The sequence below is a fragment of the Neolamprologus brichardi genome, chromosome 22, assembly GCF_056152115.1.
Source record: "Neolamprologus brichardi isolate AB-2024 chromosome 22, ASM5615211v1, whole genome shotgun sequence".
NCBI classification, from domain to species: domain Eukaryota; kingdom Metazoa; phylum Chordata; class Actinopteri; order Cichliformes; family Cichlidae; genus Neolamprologus; species Neolamprologus brichardi.
In genome coordinates this window covers 3,883,447-3,905,710 of record NC_142124.1, presented here as the reverse complement: position 1 = coordinate 3,905,710, position 22,264 = coordinate 3,883,447, and the positions used below count along the sequence as shown (strand labels likewise).

At 41.9% G+C, this 22,264-nt stretch overlaps 1 protein-coding gene across 5 annotated transcripts in view; it reads right to left on the bottom strand.

The window, feature by feature from the left end:
- Nucleotides 1–22,264, bottom strand: part of fam131ba (family with sequence similarity 131 member Ba) — a 99,128-nt gene that overhangs the window by 31,250 nt on the left and 45,614 nt on the right. For all 5 annotated transcript variants that reach the window (XR_015717118.1, XM_087835227.1, XM_087835229.1 and 2 more), the window contains exon 2: nucleotides 20,701–20,738. Coding sequence is in view for 4 of the 5 variants with exons in the window: in XM_087835227.1 (XP_087691353.1) it covers nucleotides 20,701–20,738 (38 nt within the window). In the remaining variant the exon portion in view is untranslated. The remainder of the gene's footprint in view (nucleotides 1–20,700; nucleotides 20,739–22,264) is intronic.

Sequence of the window (22,264 nt, the reverse complement as noted above, 5' to 3'; positions counted from 1 at the left end):
CACACCTGTAAGCTTCCTGACTGTATCTTTGATAGTTATGACGTTGTTGTCTTGACAATATCTGTCAACAGAAATTAACATAGCCCCCATCTGCGGTAGTTCTCGCTGCAGTAGTTGTCAACAGGATTGTATTCTGCCACAGCGACACACAGACAGACTCACAAGTTGAAAACGATACCCACCACCCTGCCAGTGTTAGTAATATGGCTGGTGGACACTCATATTTGAAGATGGCAATAAAAAGGAATGAAAATGGAAAGCAGTGCACCAGCGGTAATAAAATATTAAAGCGCCCGGCCTCTACTTTATTCATGCTTTAATCAGCAGCTGCTGCGCACAGAAACTCTTTAGCTCTACATCTCCATGAATGAGTGCGACTCTCACTTGGTTTTAAGCCCTTACTGCTCTGATTAACATTTTTCATCTGGTGTCAAATACGGACGACGGTTAGCAAATTGAAACCACGGGCGAGCAGAAACTGAATTACTACTGCCTCCTTTCACTTCCTCAGCAGATCTATATTCACTTCAGATGTTTATTTTCATGACAGGAGAATGAGGAATAAGAATAATCCCTTTCTGACAAAGCAGCTTGTGAGACGGCAGAGGGATTTAACAAAGACGGTCGTGTTAGCGGGTGATTCATCCACATGCGAGCGCACCTTGTTCAGTGTTGTGAGCAATAAATATGCTAATAAGTTACATTTGTTAACCTTCCTGTTGATTAGAAACTCATTTTCCTGGACAAACATGTTAGTTTGGCGTGTTAATCACTAAAACTCTGCGTAAAGCCAACACAGCTGACAGATTACACAGATCTAATTGAATAATGCTTCGTTTAATCTCAAATGCTAATGAACGCGCTCGGCAGTGAGTCGCTCACAGAGCCGAGGCAACAAAGAAGGTATCATATCACTGTAATCACTGTGTTAGTGTGTTAGAGTATTAGCCAGATGAGAATATACACGAAAGGAGGAAATATTCGGTTAATAGTTGATTCAGTGATGGGATGTCTCCATCCTCTCCATGCTGAATACTAACCTGACATCACTTTCACTCTCTGAGACTGAAAATCTTATTATTATTTCATAACCTTGTAAAATAAAATGCAGCAGGAAGTGAAGCAAATAGATGGGCCTCATAATCAGTAGAGGTGGGAATTACCATACATCCCACAATACGATATTATCACAATACTTAACGCACGATACGATATTATTGCAATTTTTTAAAATATTTTGCGATATTCAGATTCTGTACATAAAGGTAAACTTTATCAATATTCATTTTCTCTAATATCAAAGTCTCACACTCAGTCTTTCTCTCATTTCAGTTTGATTGTTGACAAACTGAACGGTTTGTATTACAGTCTAGTCCAACTTAACTGAATCAACCATCTGGTACAATTATAGCTATTCTGAACTATGCAGTTTATGAAAACTATGCAGCCCCTTCAGCAACTGAAGAATTTGAAAGTCAATTAAAACAAAATATAATTTTACATTAAATAAAGTTTTAAACTTAATTAAAATAAAACATGTCTTCAATTAAAATAAGTAAACTGTCACATTTGGACAGTGAAGGAATGTCAGGATTCTTGCTCAGAAAAAGGATCAACATGCTCTGAAGTCAGAGCACAAAAACCTTTTTGTAACAAAATATCGATTTCTGCTGTCCCTGTATCCATACATTATTAGCAAACAAAATATCACCATACTATACAGTATCGATTTTTTCCCCCACCCCTAATAATCAATTTATAGTCAAAGACAGCTGAACACCTGCTGGACTCACAACTCAACTAAATGTCAAACACTAAATAGAAATAAATAAAATAACCCGTCATCTGGTATTTTACACCTGTGTCGTTTTTACATGGATTCCAACTAGAATAGAATAGAATAGAATTCAACTTTATTGTCATTGCACATGCACAGGTACAGGGCAACGAAATGCAGTTTGCATCCATCCAGAAGTGCTTTAGTGATATAGATATATTACAATAAAACTAAATGATCACTTTGAGTATAAGTATCATAATTTTAGTCTTTTCAGTATCTTATCAGTATTTTTAGTCTTTTTAACCATATCTCGACACAAACAGTTCTAGTGATTGGCTGACCCAGTTTAGCTCCCAAAATATTGTTAGTGGACATAATGAATAAGTCTTTATTTAATCTCAAACAGTAACAAACACACTCAGCAACAAGAAGCTTACAAATTCAAGGCAGTGAAGAAGATATCGTCTAATTGTAATCTTAATAAATGTATGACTAATACGTTCAACAGCAGCATGAACCACTTCTGTTTTAGGAAATGTTTTGTTAGCGGCTAATGTATTCAGTGTTAAAGGCCCATTGAGTCACTTATGACCTCTGTCAGCTTCTGTTTGTGTCCTGCAGGAAATCATGCAACTGTGAAAAAAGCCGTTGCCTCTTTAACTGAAGCACATGCCCATATTAGTACAACAATGCAAACTCAAGCTATAAGATTTTGCACCCACGTTGATAATTCACCATTATCTGTCCTCTAAGCTTAAAGCCAATCAGCGATTCATAGATGCTTTCAGGATTTAGGCTTTTATAACTTTCTTTATCCTTTAATGTTATTTGCTGGTACTCGCGACTCCTACAAATGAGAGCCAGGCTTATCTTTAGCCTAAACTGCTGGTTAATCTTTGAGCATCCTGCTCCAGATCTGCACCAAACACACTTAGTTTTTCTTCCTGAATCACAGTTCATTTGTAAAATTAATATTTCCCATCCTGCTTCTGCTTCCTGTAGACTACATCTGGGTTCTTATGGGACAATTATACCCAGTGCAAACAGCTCTGTACTGTTTATACCAGCTGTGAGGGCATGAGTACTCGCTGAGTATTGAACTGAATACTAGTTGTCACCACGCAGACAAAACCTCTACACCAGTACACACACATATGAGGTATAACTGGTTCTTTACACTCAGTGAGACCTACTGACCGTAGGACCAGCTGACAAATATCTGCTAAGAAAATGTTTACGCTCATCTTTTATTGGTTTGGGGTGAAGCCTTACTCGCGGATATGGCTTTTCAAAAAGTGAGAAACCCAAAGTTACCCATCAGATCTGCAGTGTAGCGTGTTAATAAAAAATAAATGAAGCTCTTTTAAAGAAGTCAGACAGGACAGAAAGAAATACAACAAGTCTTATTCTCAAATTCTGGGCCTTTGAATAAGTTACTGCTTTCATAATAAGGTTATTAGTTAGAAATCACAGGTCTTCAGTATTTGCCAAACAATTCTGGGCATCTACATCAATGAGCAACACCAACAAAGTCCTGAGTGGTGATGTGACCACACTGTTTATCTTGTTATAAAGCTGTGTTCTGCCTGCAAATGTAGGTCCTGGAAATACTGTGTAGGTTACTTTGACAGTCCAGCCCTTCCTCTCCAATTCCAGCCGATTGCCAAAGCAGGAAAAACAGCTCAGAGAACATGACCTTATCGTCGTTAGGGAGTTTGTAGCCTTGTTTGTAAAGTCTTTATCTTTCACTTTAGTTACTTGTACTCGTGTTCTTTCAGAGTTTTTCTTAATCAGCCAGTTTCTTATCTGCACCTCGGCCTATATTCTCCCCAATTTCCCTTTGTTCTCTGCTGCATTGTGTTTCCCAGCTGTCAACCTTTATTTACTTATAAACCTGTTTTTCTTTTTTAACCTCACGATTTCTTCCTGATTGCCTGACTCTTTTTGCTTCGTCATTTTGACAGAAAGTTTTGGACTTTGTTGACTTTTTACTGCATGTACGGCCTCTTCTCCGTACATTCCCACAACAGGAGGATCCTCTGAATCTAATTCTGGTGTCTCGACATCAGAAAGCACAGAACAGTCCTGGAGGCCGCAGCCTCACCTGTACCATCATAGTCAGGTGGTGTTGAGGATGTAGTTTTCTGATCTAAAGGCATGTTTTACTTGTAGGCAGAGCAGTCCTGTGCACTGACTGCTAATGTCAGCAGAGCTTAACTTACATGCTGACTTGGCATAGTTGCAACTGTCACACCATGACCATCTGCATTTAGTGTGATGACGTGCTGACATTTGCTAATTAACACTAAACACAATGTTTGATGGTGCTAGATGAGTTTTCATCTTGAGGAGGGCATTTAACTATATTTTATAACAATCTATCCAGTTGTTGTTAAGACATTTCACTCAAATTTGAATACGACTGATGTTTAAATCTGTGCAACAACTGCTCCGCTTTCAGTCTGAATGTCTCACATGTAACAGAAGCAAGCAGGAGCCTTGAAATCTTAAAGCTGCGCTCTTAGTATTAGCCTCTGAATTATTCAAGGTTCAAGGTCAGAAAATCAAATTAATAACTGTGAGTATAAGTTTGAACTATAAATTTATAATAGTCAGAGTCTCTCTGTTATTTACGGAGCCCCGCAAGGGACATAGGAGAAAACATTTTTAAGACGGACTTTTGCGAGATCTCGCAAAACAAACTCGGGATCTCGCAAAACTCACAAAATAAACTCGGGATCTCGCAAAACTTTTAGCCGCATTCTTCGGAGGCCACCAGCTCGAAGCCGACCGGGAGGTCGAGGCACGATGTGCCGGGAGAGCGGTGTTCCTCCCGGCTGTAGTAGGTCTCGACCTCCCGTTAGCTTCGAGATGGTGGGTGTCAGATCTCCGAAAACGTCGCAGCACTTATGTGATGTCTTGTAAACCGAGCAGATATTTGACGTTTACACAGCTACATTCACGCCTCAAAATATCTCAAAAGTGTATTTTGTGACCCAGAAAGAGTAATATTACAACTAAGTAGCTGCCGCCATTGTTGGAATTCAACTTTTGCGAGATCCCGAGTTAGTTTTGCGAGATCTCGCAAAAGTTCTGTCACTACCCGATCCGTACCGGAAACCCGATCGGTACCCCGCATGCGCGAAAGGTGTCTACTTCTGGTCGAAGCATTTTACGATAGTTACGGGTCAGAGTATCTGTTAAGATGTTAAGAATAACAAGAATTAAAATGTTTCCGATAATGAAACATTTAATATAATGCAGACAAAAACAAAAAAATAAAAAGATAGTGACAGATCGGGACTCCCCGATCCTTACTGCGCATGTGCAAAGTCGGACCGTACAAATCGGGTCTACCCGATCCGTACCGCGCATGTGCAGGGGTTTTCTTCTTCTTCTGTTCGTTTAATGGCAGTTTACTCCCCAGTGTACGAGGATACTGCCACCTGCTGACTGAGCGAATGAACTCTATTGTAAACTGAATTAGCGTCATTACAAACGTGTGTTAAATTTGATTTAGTGATAGTCGAGTGTGTTTATGCTTGTCTGTGAGGAGAGGATTGTTGGAATAGTGATGATGATGTCCGCTATCACTGTCAGTTGTCAGTAAACACTTCATCTGGCTGATGAATCTTCACGTGACATATTACAAAGTCTGTATTATTAACTCTGTAATTAGGCGCCATTCTTCTTATTTTACGGCGCTGTTGTTCAATCGGGGAACGCTCTCTGTTGAGGAGAAAAGCATGAATTTGTTTGTATACGGATTATCCATAGTTTAAATGTCCCGGTAGTCGAAAAGGAGGCAGAGTTGTTGAGAAATGCTAAGAGCTAACTGGGCGCTAACCGTATCATTCAAATATACTGAATGTGACGTAAGATTTGCGCATGCGGGGTACCGATCGGGTTTCCGGTACGGATCGGGTAGCGACAAGTTCGTCAGAATTTTTTTTCTCCCATGTTCCTTGCGGGGCTCCGAAGTTATTGGACATTTCAGAGTTCGGAGTCATAAAGAACGCCTCAGTGTGTGAAGGTGGAGGTTCAACCAAAGGCAAAAAAGGTCTAATCATCAGTACGTGTGCATTTTGTATTCAAATGGACTCTGTATTTGTATCTCTGCTGAGCTCCAGCTCAGTAGCGCCTTTGAATCGGAGCGAGACACTGGAGCAATGTGTGAGCTGAAACTAAAATCCCGATGAACGTCTTTCAATAAACTGACATTCTCAGCTCAACATCCAACTGTTGAGTAAATCAGCGCTTCACGCTGCAGTCCTGCTTCATGGCTTTTTCCCTGAAGGACACAGTTTATTCAATAATAACGACCTCCTATCCAGCTGTCAATTTTCTACATCTATTCCTCCTCCAGGGTCACAGTTAGTCCAAGTCTATCCTGACAGACAAAGATGTGGCTACTTGAAAACTGGGGTTATTTTCTTCTTTCTTGAAATATAATCAGAGGTGCACACATCCATCACTTAAGTAGAAGTACAGATACATGTGTTAGAAAATACTCTGGTAAAAGCTGAAGTAGTGACTCACATTAAAGTGAAAAAGTTCAGACATATACTCAAAGTACAAAAGTAAACAGCAGTTCTTTGGAGGTCACTTCTACCAGCTATTTGTGTGCGAGGCTCACTGAACCTCATGTTGTATAAATATAATAATACATCTTTCTCCATCTCTGAGAGTGAACTTATCACGCACTGACCTTTCATTTGTCTCCCTGGGAAACACAGAAACTGCACAGAAACAGTTTGTGTGTTTGCTGATATCTGCTGGAAAGTTACCTTTTTAATTACCTGCCACTTAGAAAATGTTACTACATTTGCACTTGCCGAAGCACCGCAACCAAAACTGATTGACATCGACACCTTGGCCTGTGTATAGTGGCCCGAGTGTAGTGCAATAAATGATATGTTTGTGGCCTCTTTCATTTTACATCAGTAGCATTGATAACGGAGTATAATATCATTCTTTCCAACTGCTTTGACATAATTAATAACTCCCCTCAGATGTGTTGAACCTAAAGTAATGAACCTGTTTTGAAGAGAAAGTTCTTTCTTTTTACTGCCCTTTGAACTTCTCAGCTATTAACGATTTGCCTTTTCTCATTCAACTTGATCCATGACTCACTATGATGCGTTTACTTGGGAGGGACAGAAAAAATATTTTAAATAATACAGTTGAGGATGTAATTAAAACTTTGGATGGCATTTGGGTTAAAGGGGTTAAAGCAAAACAGCGAGTCACAAACAGAACCTAATGGTGCATAATTAAATCCGGAGATCGGGCTCGTACTACGTGTCATTTCAAAATCAGAGCCGTGGGATCATCTCTCTAAAAGACGAGCTAATCTTCTTTAATTCTGGTTTCAAATGATGTGAAAATGCAGTTTCAGAAGCTTTTTTTCTGTTTTACATTCCAGTGGGAAACGTTACAGTCGGTACAGATCTTCCAGCAGTTTTCAAGAAACTTGTTTTCAATCACAAACTAATGAAGACAAAATAGGTCCTGTGACTGCAGCTGAAACGCCGTCTGATCTGTTTGTGTTTTCCATCCTCTGACTCAGATTCTGGAAGGCTTATATCCTCGGAGGAGATCTGGTCGGAGCACTCGGTATTGATCAGACAGGCTGATGTTTCAACTAATGCGCCTTTTACCGAGCCTAATGCTGCAGGGATGTTTTCTGCACTTTTGTATTTAATGTGCAATGTGAGTCCAGCATGATGAGCTCATTCCTTTGATTTTCATGTTCACGAAATGAGTGACTGTCTGAGCTTTCACTCACAGATTGGGTGAGAAGCTTTATTTAGATTTATTTTATCTTAGATTTATTGCATTCTCATTAAACCTCCACCTGTGGTCAAAGGAATGAGGCAAGTTGTGTAAAGCCTTGAGTGCTAAGATAGAATAGATTTATGCTATATAAGAACCAGTTCATTTACCATTTCAGTTATATCCAACTGGGAGGAGACACCAGGAAATGCTGTAATAGGCGTGCCTGCACATGTTTGAACCCAAACATCCAGCTTGTTTGGCTACAGTGATCAGATGCCCTGCTTGGGTAGAGTTAAATAAATCATGCCCTGGTCTGCTTGAAAAGCTGGACCTCAGTTGTACTCAGGTACATCACACAGTGTGATCACTGTCCTCACTCCAGCATGGATCCCCAATGCTGCCTCAATGAAACTCACTTTAACCGGTGACACGGGGCAGTGTGTCGCTGCTTCCCCAATTAAGTCCCAAAATGCATACAATTGTGAAGAGAACTGTGCAAGAGCACATCTCAAAAGAGAGAGTGAGACAAACTCTCGGGCCCAGATCAGTTAGATCAGTGTGAGTACAGGGAAATTTAGAGGAGGGGCAACTGTGTTTGAGCACAGTACACAGTGAATCAGTGCTTAGTGCGAGCACTAATGTCTGGCTTGGAAACACCCCTTTATTTCCCCAGAAGGAGGAGGGGGCCGGTGAGAAGGAGGTGTGGGCACCTGACCCAGATAAGCAGCAGATGATGGATGGATAATTAAGAACAGAGTAGATCAGATCAGCAGTGCCACTGGCTCATCTAATAGGGTAAGAATTATGAGTTCAGTTGGGCACCTTTTATAAAAAAGGACTTCAAATGCTTCAAACAGCCACCTCAGGTGTAATTAAACGTGATGGACAGAAAACCTCCTCTGGGCATTTTGACCATTTTGGTCATTGTTTATCAAAGGATGGTACGATATTAATAACTTGTCGATCACCACGCTCTAACTGGCAGAGTTTTATCATCTGTTTTACAGTAAATGGTACCAAGTGTTTGTTTTTAAATTGAAAGTGTTTAAGACCATAAATTAATCTGAGATGTGTTTAGTGAGGTGAAATGAGATGTAGGCTCATTTTTTCCATACAATTGCAACCAGACGCAGTCTTCCCCTGCAAACCACTAGAAGGAATTCAAGTTATAGACATTTCTGCATTAGCTTTGCTGCAGGCCTGTTCCTTTTCTCATTTTTTGCTTTATACATCCTCGAAGAACTGAAGTTCTTCAGAACTGAAGAAGCTTCTCGGATGAGAGGTGAAACATCTTCAAGCAACTTAAAGAAGTCCAGACGCTTTTCTTTACAAGCTCCTTTGACTACAATGACCTGGATGACTGAGAACCTTCACAGACATTTATACATCCTCTGTCATGGTTCGTGGGGGTACCTGGAGGGTGTCTCCTTCTGTGGCTGCTGTACCATCCCTTTTGGGGCGTGGATTTCGGTGCTTCAACTGAGCCTCAGCTGCGAGCAATCAGCTGGAGATCTACTTCAGCTGTCTCAACCGGCTCCTCTGTGCCAGTTCGTTCTACCCGTCTCGGTGGTAAATGACGTTTCCCTTTGTGGTTTTCCTTGTGTGACTTAGCTCTCCGAGTAATTTCTGTCTTCCCTTCGTACAGCGGAGTTCCTATCCTAGCTTTCACCTTACGGGGACAGTCCCCGCCTCCCAGCCAACCCCCACGCTTCAGCTTGGGACCCTCCACACGCTTTCCACGGACCTCTCCACTCCCCTCAGTGATTCTACCCGGACTGGCCCCCCCTTGTCACTTTAGATCACTTTTTTCGATTAAAATTCACTGTAAGCATTCCTCGCCCGTGTTTGTCTGCATTTTTGGGTCCACTTTCCTGATCGAACCTGTTGGTTCATCACATTCTCCCCTCGTCTCTTAGTCCCTTCAACCAGAGCAGGGCATAGGAGACGGGGGAGGAGTTACCAGGAGAAAGGAGCCGAGGAGACAGCCTTGCTTTGGAGCTCATTTTATTGCCATGTCAATAAATGATGACATTTAGCACAGCTGCATTATCTGCTCTGCTTTGTTACAGCCTACATCTGTATTTAATGATGTCATGATGTCATACGAGCGTAACAGTGGTCATGACAGCTTTTATATTTAGTGCTGCTTTTAATTAAATTTGCAGAGCCGTCTGAAAAGATACATTTTTTTTTAATCACACAAACGTTCAAGAGCAGAAAGTTTCATCATGGCTGTGACCACCTTAAATAAGTGAAACATCTTATCAAACGAAGGACTAACTGCTCATAGATTGCTGTTTGGATAATCCAAAGATTTTGCATGCGTCTACAGGTAATAAATCTGCAAAGAATATACCTGTGTATCTGCGATCCTCTGTCCTCTAGATGCATTTTAGGAATTGGGACATCCTTGAACACGTAGATATGTTCAAGATGTACTGAGATTATTTTTGATCAGAAGCAGAATGGAGGAGGACAGAGGAGACTAGGAGGCAGAAAATAAAGCAATGAGAACGTTCTGTTAACTTCCAAATTTCTATTTAGATCTAGCCATGAGATCATTGTCGATGTTTCGATCTTCACGGCCTGAATTCTTCTGTTTTACTTGCATTTGAATCTAGTTGAACAGGATTTATTCTGTCTGTCAGTCTGTAGCGTTTGGTTTGTCGCACTTGGTCAAGAGCTCCCTGTTTCTGAGTCTGAATCATCTCTTTCCACCTGCTGGCCTCTAGCTGTGCAGGCCAATAAATTACACAGAGGAGTCGTGTTTGTGGAGGTAAACAACTCAAAGGCTGCTGCGGGATCAGAGCTCAATGCGAACAGCACTTGATCAAAACTGAATTCTGTTTCTGATGCCGTGACTGCTGAATAACAACGATGCCTCGCAACGCCAGTGTTCCAGGTGCTTCTCACGGTGGCAGGCGGGTGCAGCCCATGCATTTATACACGCTGATGTAACAGGCTTGCAGGATGCATTTCTATCACAGCCATGTTGTTGGCTGGTCTGACGTATTCCTGCATAAAACCAGTGTTTTTTCCTTCTTGATGTTCTGTTGACAGCAACAGGAAATAATGTTTTTTTGATTTTATTTTAAAACAACAAGCAAAGTTATTTTAAGCAATTTGGGAAACTACTTTGAATTTTTATGTAAATGTCCATTGCGTAAGTTTCCTTTAATAGTGGCTCAGTAGTTTATGGTTTACACATTCACCTATTATGTAAAAGACCTCTGGTTCAAGGGTGATCTGATATCCTCGTGTTGGTGTTGTTCCCAGATCATCATGAAAATGTTGTTCCAGGTTCAACATTGCAAGTGACCAATCACATTATTGTGACGTTATTCTTTTGCGCACCAACCCATTCGTGCATTTATGAAATTCCAATGTTGCAAGGACAATATCAATTCTGCTTAGCGTTTATTAAAGGGTCAAGGTCAGGGTTAGGGTCCGTTGATCGGCGGACAAAGGCGGTTTCTCGCAGCTTAAGTACAGTTTTTTGTTTTACGCCGGTTTTTCCCGAAGTCGCAAAAGTATGACATCACAACATTCTGATTGGTCACTTGCAATGTTGATCCTGGAACAACCTTTAGTATGATGATCTGGGAACAACACCAACACGAGGATATCAGATCGTGCGGCTCAATCCCAGAAGGCGACACAAGTCTTTTGGGGCGTTTTTCAGGAAGAGCATCTGGTATATAAAACAGCTGCATGCTGTGGTGACCCATGTCAGAGTGGAGATACGCTCCAGAATTGGGCAGGCGGCGGCAGCATTCGCTTCCCTGCGCTGGTGCGTCTGGAAGAAGAACAACATCTCATTGGCGACAAAGATCTGCCTTTACCGAACCCTGATCCTGCCCATTCTACTTTACAGCGCAGAGACGTGAACAGTGCTCAAACACGACCTGAGCAAGCTCGAAGTTTTCCAAATGCGTTCTCGGCGTTTCCCTTCGCGACCGTCATTCGAATGACACCATCCTCACCAGCTGCGGCAGCCAACCGACGATCGGCGAACTAATCCAGCGCCACATTTGTTGAATCGACCCGAGCCGCTACCCCCATGGCCTACTCTGGTTGACCCGCCCCACCGATTGGAGGGTGCATCGAAATGCACCAAAGAAGACATGGATGAAACAAATCCAGGATGATTTGAAGGACTTCGACTTGACCTCGAGCAGGCAAGAACCATCGCCTTAGATCGAAAAGCGTGGAAGATAATCGTTGGTCAAGCAAGAGAACCTGCGGCGCCTACAGCAGCGTACTGGTTGCGCGGCAGACCACCGCCGCTGGTCGCCCGCTAAGGACAAGAAGAAGAAGAAGTGGTGACCCATGGTGAAAAAGGGAGCAGGTTAATGTAGCTTGCTTTATTTAAATTTCCTTTTACACCAGTGGCTATGTGATGCACACAGATACAGACTTCTGCAACCTTTGTGGAGATTTAACCTTCTCCTGACATGTTAACTGCTCTTTAATTTTGAGCTTATTTTGTATTTTTGATTTCTTAGGTTATATTTGAATATGTTAAGTTCTTATGTTACTTTTCATTAAGGTTTAGTATAATCTATGTTATCATCAAGGTCCATTTATTTTTGAGTTTTTGTCTGTTCTCTGTGTAGTCTGTTTTGTCCTCTATGTTTAACCTTTAGTTATGCCCATGCTTTCGTCTCCCTTATCTGTTCTCATGTTTCGTGTCTCCCCAGTTTGCCATGTGTCTCATGTCTGTGTGTTCTATGTTGTCAAGCTCTTGTCATGTCCCATTATGTTTCCTGTTTTATTTTGAAGAGTCCTGCTGTGGTATCATGTTCATTTGTGTCAGCTGTGTTTCCCCAGGTGTTTCCACTTCCCTCATTATCCTTTTGTGTATTTAAGTCCTGTTCATTGTCAGGTCATCTGTTTAGCTCATCTCAAGTTTTTCAAGGTTTTCTCAGGTTCATGTTTTATGTTTGTATGTAGAGTTTTCCATGTCTTGCTTCAGCTTTCCCAGTTTAGGTTATAATTTACTTTTCACCATTGTCATTTTGTTTCTACGTCTTTCTGGTTCCTGCTTCTGGGTACGCTCCTCAAACACACCAACCAACCCGGCTGTAACAGTCAAGTCCATGTGGCTGAGTCTCAGTGTGCGTTACATCCTGTTTTATTTTGTTAGTAGTCTGTCCTGTTAGGCTGTGTCCCAATTCAGGGTCTGCAGCCTTAAAGGCCGCATTTTAAAGCCGATTACATCACAGCGACGCAACGAAGGCTGTCCCAATTCGAAGGCTGCTCGAAATGCGGCCCTCAAATGCGTCCTTCATTTCCCTGAATTTTAAGGATGTGGCGGTGTAGACTTCGTGGCCCAACATATCCCAGAATGCATAGTGCGGCGGTGGGTGTGGATAATTTTGCCGGAAAAAAAACAGCGGATGAGGGGCGCCCGAAGAGTAAACTTTAAGTAAGTACTGAATATTATGTCACTTATTTATGTGCAAATGTTTAATAACGAAGAACATTAAAACATTACTGTTGGCCACATGTCGGCAAAGTTATGTGACATTAGTGACGTTTGTACTAACTTGGTTTTAAAGCCTTTACTTTAAAATATACGCCGTTCAATAGCTGAGCTTAATCAGAGAATGATCAAAGCTCATGTAGAATCAAACAAACAAATGAACAAAAGAGTTTCTCCTTCATTTCTGTCAAACAAAGCTGTATGAAACGTTTCCAGCTGTTAGTATCATGGTTGCTAGGCAACCTGGGCAGCGCGACGGAGGCTAGACCGTCCCATTTCACAAGCCTCGCACTTCCGGCCTTAATGGTCTTTGAGTACGCGGCCCTTGTGGACCGTTAAGGCTGCAGACCCTGAATTGGGATGCAGCCCTCGTCAGATTTAGTTCACCTGTGTTCCCTGTTGTGTTCCAACTCCCTGATTATCTCATGTGTACTTAAGCCTCTAGTTTTCTTCACTTTCTAGTTGCAGTCCCCCCTCGTGCTCTAGTTACATAAATCTGCCATTTCCCAGCCAATGAAGCTGTGCTTTGAGTTCACGTTTGTCTGCTGATTCCTGCATTTGGGTCCACTTCCTGCCTGCTACGCTGTCCCGTGACAGTTTCATACCAGAATGCTGAGAGTATCCATGACTGTTCAGTTATATAAGTTTGAAAATATTTTGTTGTAAAAGCTCAAAGCTTCTGTAAGTGCACATCACTTCAAACAGGGAGAAAGCAACAGGGAACAGGCTTTAAGGGTTAAAAAGTTACCTGGACTAACTATTACTATAACAGCACTTAAAAGACAAAGTGACAGCAGCACACACATAACGCATCAATCACTGATGGAACAACAAAAAGGACGGACGTCTCCGTTTTGTCTCCCTTTCTTACTCTTTCTGCTCCTCTCCCTCTCTCCAGGGTCCACAGCTGAGAAGTGATACATGGCTCAGTAATAGCCTGAACCCAGGGGACAGCAGCTCTGTGGCCTTGGTAAGAGACTATCAACACACCTTCACACCCGGTCACACACAGACAGTCACGAGAGTGCCAGCGTACACACAGGTTTGACTAATATGAGCTCCTGCAGGCTGTGACACCATTTTCTCCCAACAGAGCATCCCCCTTTTCCTTTTTCGTGATGTTGTGACTCGTGCAGGAGTTGAAATTAATATTCCTTTTGTCTGCTTTCCAAAGTCTCTGAAACTGCATTTAGACTGGGGACGTACGTCTGTGTAGCTTCTCACTCATCCGGGTCGGTCCTGAGAGCTTAGAAAGGAGAACGCTTGCATTTACAGGACAAAGGACGGTCTTTTGAGGATGTCAGTGTTCACATTTTGGACAGAGAAGACAGATGGTGTGAAAGAGGAGTAAAGGAGGTCATCTATGTCCACTGTGAATGAGCATCATTGAACAGAGGCAGTGACTTACAACATCTGTTATAAGCCACTGACAATGCAGTCTTGACATCCCTTCCAAGGTGCTTCAATCACCACCCAGGTGACCTCAACACATCACACGATGGGGTGGACATCACCCTTAACCTCTGGAGATGATCTAAACCGACACCTTTTTTCACACCTTAGCTCATGTGATGAGTCACAGAATCAATAGTGGGTCACTGACATTAAAGATCACCTTAAACAAAGACAACCCGACTTGGAATAAAATACCCAGGACTCTCCACCATTTGTTTTTAGAACTGAAGAATACATCTTCTAAAACATAAGCAATCCCATTACTCTTTTTTAAATCCTCAAGACTACACTAGGGATGACTCAAAATGTTGGGGTGTCCCTTGTGTTTGATCGACCTGTCATTTAGACAAGGGACAGAAAACAGACTCAACTTGTCTAAAAGACAGAAAAACCTTCAGAAGACATTTAAAAATGTTAAATCGATGAAGTTAAAAATGTCCAAACAAATATTTTGTGTATTTTAGGGGCTATACGAAACTGTTAATCACATTCTCCGTTAACCAAATCGTGCTTTTGGACTTAATGATGAACTGAAGATGTGTTTTTCTTTGTCATTCTTCAGGAAGATTTTAAAAATTAGTATTATACAAGGTTATAGAAATTTGGTTTGTTAAAAAAAATTTGTGTTTCTTTAATTATCATTGATTTCTTTTCAAACTGTTATACAACTTAATCATCAATGCTATTTATTTTCTTGGTTAAGGATTTGATTGTTTCTATGGGGGTAAGGGATAGGATAAGTATAAGCCATAAGGCTTCAGCCTATTCCTTTTTCGGTTACTGTTTGAGTACTTTTATGTAAAATTATAATCTGTTGTTGACTGAAATAAAAAAATTTCAATTCATTCAACATCGCTGAAATGTGCAGCTTTTAGTGTCACCAATGCACCGAGAGTCAGATTAGTTTAGCAGTTTGTTCCATGTCATACATCCTGGTGCAGAAGAAACAGAACCTGGTTACATGTAGCTTTGGTTATATTTGACATACAGCCATTTTTTTTCAGTGTTTTTCCTACCTCTGCTCATTTATGACTTTCATTAATGGAGACAGTGAGTGGCACTACCTGGGGTGGAGCCATCTGTCAGGGATGCAGACTCATAGTGGTCAGCGGCTGTGTAACACCCAATAACTGCTATTTTACATTTAACGAGTACTGTTGCTGGCACTGACCAGCAAAGGCTGTAGTCTTTAAATCCCCCGGCACGTTGTTGGTTCAGGTTCAGATCAATCAATCAATCAATCTTTATTTATAAAGCACTTTCCATACAAAAAAATGTAGCACAAAGTGCTTTACATGGTTAAAAGCAGCCCACCCCGCCCTCCCACTCACTCCCCACACTCTCATTAACATAAGCAATGTGAATACAGACATATCCCCCCCCCCTCCCCACACACACACTTAAAAAGTAAAATTGGGCTGGGTACGCATGAGCCAAGTGAGGAAACACTATCACAGGGAGCCGTCTGCACCGGGAGCCGGTCACAGACCGCATCCTCCAGGCTGGGCACACAGCAGGAGGGAGGCAAAGAAGCCCCCCAGCCAGGCTGAGAGGAGCCACAGAGCCCCAGCAGCCACGGTCGATCACAGCCCCGGTGCAGAGAGCGCCCTCCGAGGAAACACTGGAGATATGACACAATAGGATATATACAGGATAAAAAGATAAAATAAGAACGGGATACAATATAAATATAAATATAGAGTAAGAAGATTAAAAAATGAATAAGAATAAAATCAATAAATATTAGGTAAAACCTAAATTAATAATAGAATAACAGGATAGAATAAATAAGCATAAAATAAATAAACGTTAAGTAAAAGCTAAATTAAAAAGGTGGTTCTTGTTCTTAAAAACATGTACGTTCTCTGCGGCCCTGAGCTCCTCCGGCTGTTCCACAGACGAGGACCATACCACTGAAAAGCTGCCTCTCCGTGAGTATGTGTCCTGACTTTAGGGACAATCAAAAGGCCAGTACCAGAGGACCTCAGGGTCCGCGAGGGCTCATATGGTAAAAGCAGATCTGAGAGATAAGAAGGCCCAAGACCATTAAGACATTTAAAAACCAATAAAAGAACTTTAAAATCGATCCTGAAACACACGGGGAGCCAATGCAGCAGATTGCTCGTTTGGTTCTAAGAAATGTGAAGAGTTGGATCTACACTACATCTACACTGATGAAGCCCGTTAGTTTTGGTCACACCTGTTTGGCAGAACACTGTATGCAATGATTACAGTGTGTTTTCATTCACTAAAGTAAAGGAAGTGTTGGTATATGTTGCTTGTTTGCTGTAGAACAGGTGTAGGAGTAAGGTGGAGACATTCAGCTTCATGGTGAGATTTTGTTCATGGCTCTTATTTCCCTTAAGCCAAACTTAAGCAGACATCCATCCATCACTCACTATCTCCGCCTGCTTTTCATCCGACGTGGCTGGAGCCTTTCCCATCTACCACCGAGCGAGAGACGGGGCACGTCCAAGCTGCCAGGCCGTCACACAAGTGACACATGGAGACAGACAACTATTCACACCTCTGCCAATTTAGAGGCACTAATTAATCTGAACTACAGTCTGTGGCAGGAAGGTGGAGCACCAGCAGAGTCAGACGGAAAAGGAAACCCAGAAAAGCCTCGGCTGTCTGGCGGTTTCAGACCCACAACCATTTGTTTATAGGTCAGCAAAGCTGATCAATTAATAATAAAACACTGAGATGAATTATGAAATTTAAATGGCATGTTCGATTCGTCACGTGTGCCTCAGCCACTCGGTCGCTCCACCTTTTTTAATGTTTCAGTGACTGAAGTCTGTGACTCACAGTGATGGTGCCAACCACAGCAGACACACTGCTCGGGCGTTTTTAGCAGTAAAATTAATAATCAGTTGAATTGAGGGCAGATTACTGACTCAGCCAGATGAGACCATCCCACTGTCTGGCCATGAAAGAAATCCTTGGCAGGCCTGCACGTTTGTTAGAAAGATTCATGTCCGGATGCACTGACCGACATATTAAAAGGCTTGTGCTCTTAATTAAAATGTTTATTCACTTATTTACAGCGATACACAAAACAGGATCCTGGACATAAAAGAGCGTTTTGTGCTTTATTCAGCTTTCTTTAGTGCTCTGATTTTGTCTTGTGGTATATATGCTGGGAGTCACAGATTTGGGTGTTTTATCCTAATCTGCTCACTGAGTCTGGCATCATTTCCAGGTCCAAATGCTTGTTGAGTTTTTAGAAACTTAGCTTAAAGACGAGTGAAAAAGCTGGAGAGGCCAAAACACCTCGATAGTTTTTGGAGTGCTTGTGTTAAAAAAAGAAAAAGAAAGCACTGTAGAAGGTAGAGATGATGGGTCTGATCCAAACTAGTAGACTGGAAACAAGGTCGATTATTATCACCTAACAAGCTTTGAGCCTCTGGGCTCAGGCTGCAATGAAGGCTTCAGAGTTGGGGTAGGTTCACTTCTTACAGATTCATTTTCACATTTCAGCACCAACTCGGTACATTTGAGGATATAATTCAGGCTTCAGAGCTCCCTGTGGTGCCACCAAACTCTTTTCTCACTTTCGATAATACGGGGGAGGAGGATGCCCCCAAAAAGGAGTACTTTCCCTTTAACTCAGGTAAATTCCCATGTACTGAAACAGACTGTCTGAACACTTTACACTGAATACACTGCGAACACACACACACACACACACACACAGGCTTGCAAATACAGTGCTGTGAGAAAGTATTTGCCCCGTTCTGAATTTATTTGTTTGCATATTTCTCACACTTAAATGTTTCAGATCATCAAACAACTTTATGATAACCAGAGTAAAAATATAATGCAGTTTTTAAATGATGATTTCATTTATCAGGGCAAAAGCTACCAAACCTACCAGGTCCTATGTGAGAAAGTAATGGCTGCCTGTTGTTATATCTTGAATTAACCACATTTTTCAGAGAGAAGACTTAAATTTCACCAGGTGCACACCGACCTGATTACTGCCAGTTTAATCAATAAATCACATAAATAGAACCTGTCTCACAAAGTGAAGTAGGCTAAAGATTACACTCTGCAGGGGACGCAAACAGCTGGAAATGGCCAACGGCCGAGTAGCCATTCCTGACTGACTTGATGTCTGCAGGCATAGTTGAGACATCATCACAAAAAACAGGAGGTATACAGACATCCACCCGGACCCTGGTGCTGACTCTCTAATGAAATTTATACCACTGGGACCCAAGCAGACCCTAGGGCTACGTTCACACTGCAGCGAAAGCATCAAATCCGATTTTTTTGACCCTATGTGACCCATCTATCCGATCATGGTGTGACAGTGTGAACGGCACAAATCCGATATTTTCAAATCCAATCTGGGTCACTTTCGTATGTGGTACTGAATCCGATACATATCCGATGTTTTAGAAAGCGACTGCTGTTTGATGGTCATGTCGCATTAAATCTGTCTTTTACGTCACCGACACAAGACAGACGCCAATTATCAGCGCCGGAGAAGACATCGCGAACGCTTCCTGGCCATCCGGTGTAGATGTCAGTGAAACTGTTGGGAAGACAACGTTGGAGAAACGTGAACATTTTATTTGTACTGTATAATCTGCAGATTCTGACAGAAATCTGTAACTATCCTTTGAAGCAGCGCTCCTCTAAAACAGCAATAAGGATCATTATTAGGTTATTTACATTATTATGTAAATAACAAAATAACTTAAAGCAAAAATTGGGAAACGTGAAGTCCGAAGTCTTTATATTAACGGCCATCAGTCAAACAATACTGTTGGTCTGGGTCTAAACAGAGCGCGTTGTGTGTGACGTCTTCTTTTGTGCATGCGGGCCGCTTTGAGCGTTCACACTAGAGCGCGTTTGCTGTCACATTTTATTTGTAGTGTGAACGAGCAGACAAAAAAATCGGATTTGATCAAAAAATCGGAATTGAGCATCAAGACCTGCAGTGTGAACGTAGCCTAGAAGTCTCAGAAAATATGATCCCAACTTTAATATCTCATCATGTTACATCCACGAAAGAAACTAACTGACATCTATCATCCTCAAATGGGTTACAAAGCCGTTTTTAATGCTTTAGCACTCCAGCAAACCACAGTAAGAACCATTATCCACAAACGGAGAAAACAGTGAACCTTTCCAGGCTGCCCAAGCAGATTTACTCCAAGAGGGTCACAAAAGAAACCAGAACAAAATCTAAACAACTGCAGGTCTCACTCATTTAAGGTCAGAGTTCATGATTCAACAGTAACAAATAGACTGAGCATGAAATAGTGTCCATGGGAGAGTTCAGAGGAGAAAACCACAGCTGGCCAAAAGGAAAACATGAAGAGTTCTGGTAAACTTTTCTGTGGAGTGATGAAGGTTTGAGTCCTGTTACATCTGGTGCAGGATTAACACAGCATTTCATAAAAGAACATCATAACGACACGGAGGCGGTAGTGTCATGGTCTGGGGCTGCTTTATGGCTTTCAGGACCTAACAGAAACATCTGAAGGAGAACGTCTGGCCATGAGTTTGTGCCCTAAAGCTCGATGGCACTCGTGTTATACAGCAGGACAGTGATGCGAAACACACCAACAAGTGGCCTAGACAAAGTCTGGTCTTAAATCTGATTTGGCGTGACCTTAAACAGGCTTAAAAACTCCACAGTCTGGCTGAATTAAAGCAATTCTACAAAGAGCTGTATGTCAGAACTCATCCTGAGTGATGGGAAAGACTCACTGTCAGTTACTGCCAAGGTTGACACAACCAGTTTGCAAAACTGCGTTATACATTTATCCAGGTTATTGTTGTCCAATATCAGAAGTTGTGTGATCTGAAACATTTAAGTGTGACTCATACGACAAAAATGAAGAAATCAGGAAGTGGGCAAACATTTTTTTTGCAGCACCACGTATCTTCGGGGGCGGGTCTTTAACCTTTCTAAGGGCTACACTGTAACAACAGGAGACAGTTCTGGTTGAGTAGCAGCTTCTTTCTCACCTCTATAATATTTGAGGGGCCAAAAATCAACACTCATGCTCCCACTCTCACTCTGGAGAGCGCTCGGATGTAACAGGAGAGCCGAGGACGCCAGCACCAGAGTGTCTTTTGCATTCTGTCACAGAGGCTTTCAGCAAAATGGGAAAATAGATCGAGGTGTGCAGCAAATGGCATTAATTTTTTTTAATTTTTTTAAGAGATAATAGCACTTTACCTGATCCCCATCTTTCCGTACCGGCACGGCATCCGCTGCTGGAGAGATAGAGAGAGAGAGAGAATGAGATGAATTTAAGATTTCATTATCAGATGCTTCAGTAGTTACAGGTATGACGCCACATGCAGAAAACAGGAATCGGTTTAAGCTGTCTGTGATAGGAGAAGGTGAGACAGGAAGATACAGTGAGGGAGAAGCAGATAACAGTATGTCACACTGAAGCCGCCTTCGGCCTGCTCGCTGTGGAGGAATGACAACGCCGTCCAGTGTTTCTCTCTCGCACACACTCTCGCACAAACACACCGAGCTAAAATTAGATTAATTATCCACGCCAAGCTTTGGCACGCAGAGGGCACAACGAGTGTGAGTCATAGAGGCCAGAGATGACTCTGAAATATCTGAGGGTGATAACAGTGGATGCTTATTATTGCCAGTAAAGTTAATAATTTAGTGCTAATAAAATAGAAAACAGGGACCACTGTGGAGCAGAGCAGAGAGACTACGATGACAGCTGACTCACCGCTCGTCTGGCTTTCCTTGACGACCTTGAGCATGACCTTAACGCTAAATTAAGTTATCCAATGAATCTATCAGTGTAGCGGCTCATGCTAGCACTCTGTGTGAGAGCTAGCAACAAACGAAACAATGATGAGACACAAACAGGCTGCCTTGCATTATTTTTGCTACATTACTGGATGTGCTGTGCACCAGAGCAGCATTAATACTGTGCAAAAGTCTTGAGCCACCCCTTGATTCTTAAATTTTGCTGTAAAAATGGGAAATAGGTGCAATTATACACAGGAATACAGTGCATAAGGCAAAAGGACAGTTTTTATGAGCTTGAAAATTAATAGTCTGAACTCTTGATCTGGACTTAACGTTTTCTACCACTGAAAACGTAACGTCCAGATGAACAGAATCGACTTTCTGGGATTTCCTTACCTGGATGATTGAGCGTGCATCAAGACAAGATCTTTTAGATATGATTTCTTATCATTTCAGGAATCATTTCCCAGGCTTCTTGAAGGACATCCAAAGCTGTGTTTTGGATGTTGGCTGCTTTTTAATGCACTGGCAGCGTGTTTGGGATCATCGTCATGCTGAAAAATAAAGCTGTTGCCAATCGGATGCTTTCCAGATTGTAATGCATGGTGGAAATCTGAGAAAAGAAAATCTGATAGTACTTTTTGTCATTCACAATGACAATAAATTGAATCAGAATTTTTACATTTGGATCAATCGCTCTATAAAACCTGCTGCCACTGATTTTTCCACCCGGATCTTGTGTAGTTTACCTCGGCCTTTTCTCTCTGGTCTCCAGCCTTAAGAATGACGTCCTGACAGTAACCTTTCCATTGGGACCATTTCTGATCATGCTTCTGTGAACAGTAGAAGAGCTAAGCGCCTCTTTCATATCCTGAAGGACGTGACTTTCAGACACCGTTCACCTGCTATGGGTTGTTTTTTCTTTTAGACCTGCCAATTCTTCCTCCAGTTGTCCAGTTTACCCACATAGTCTTAAGGACACACTGCACACCATGCCAGGATATGCCAAGTTTTCAGC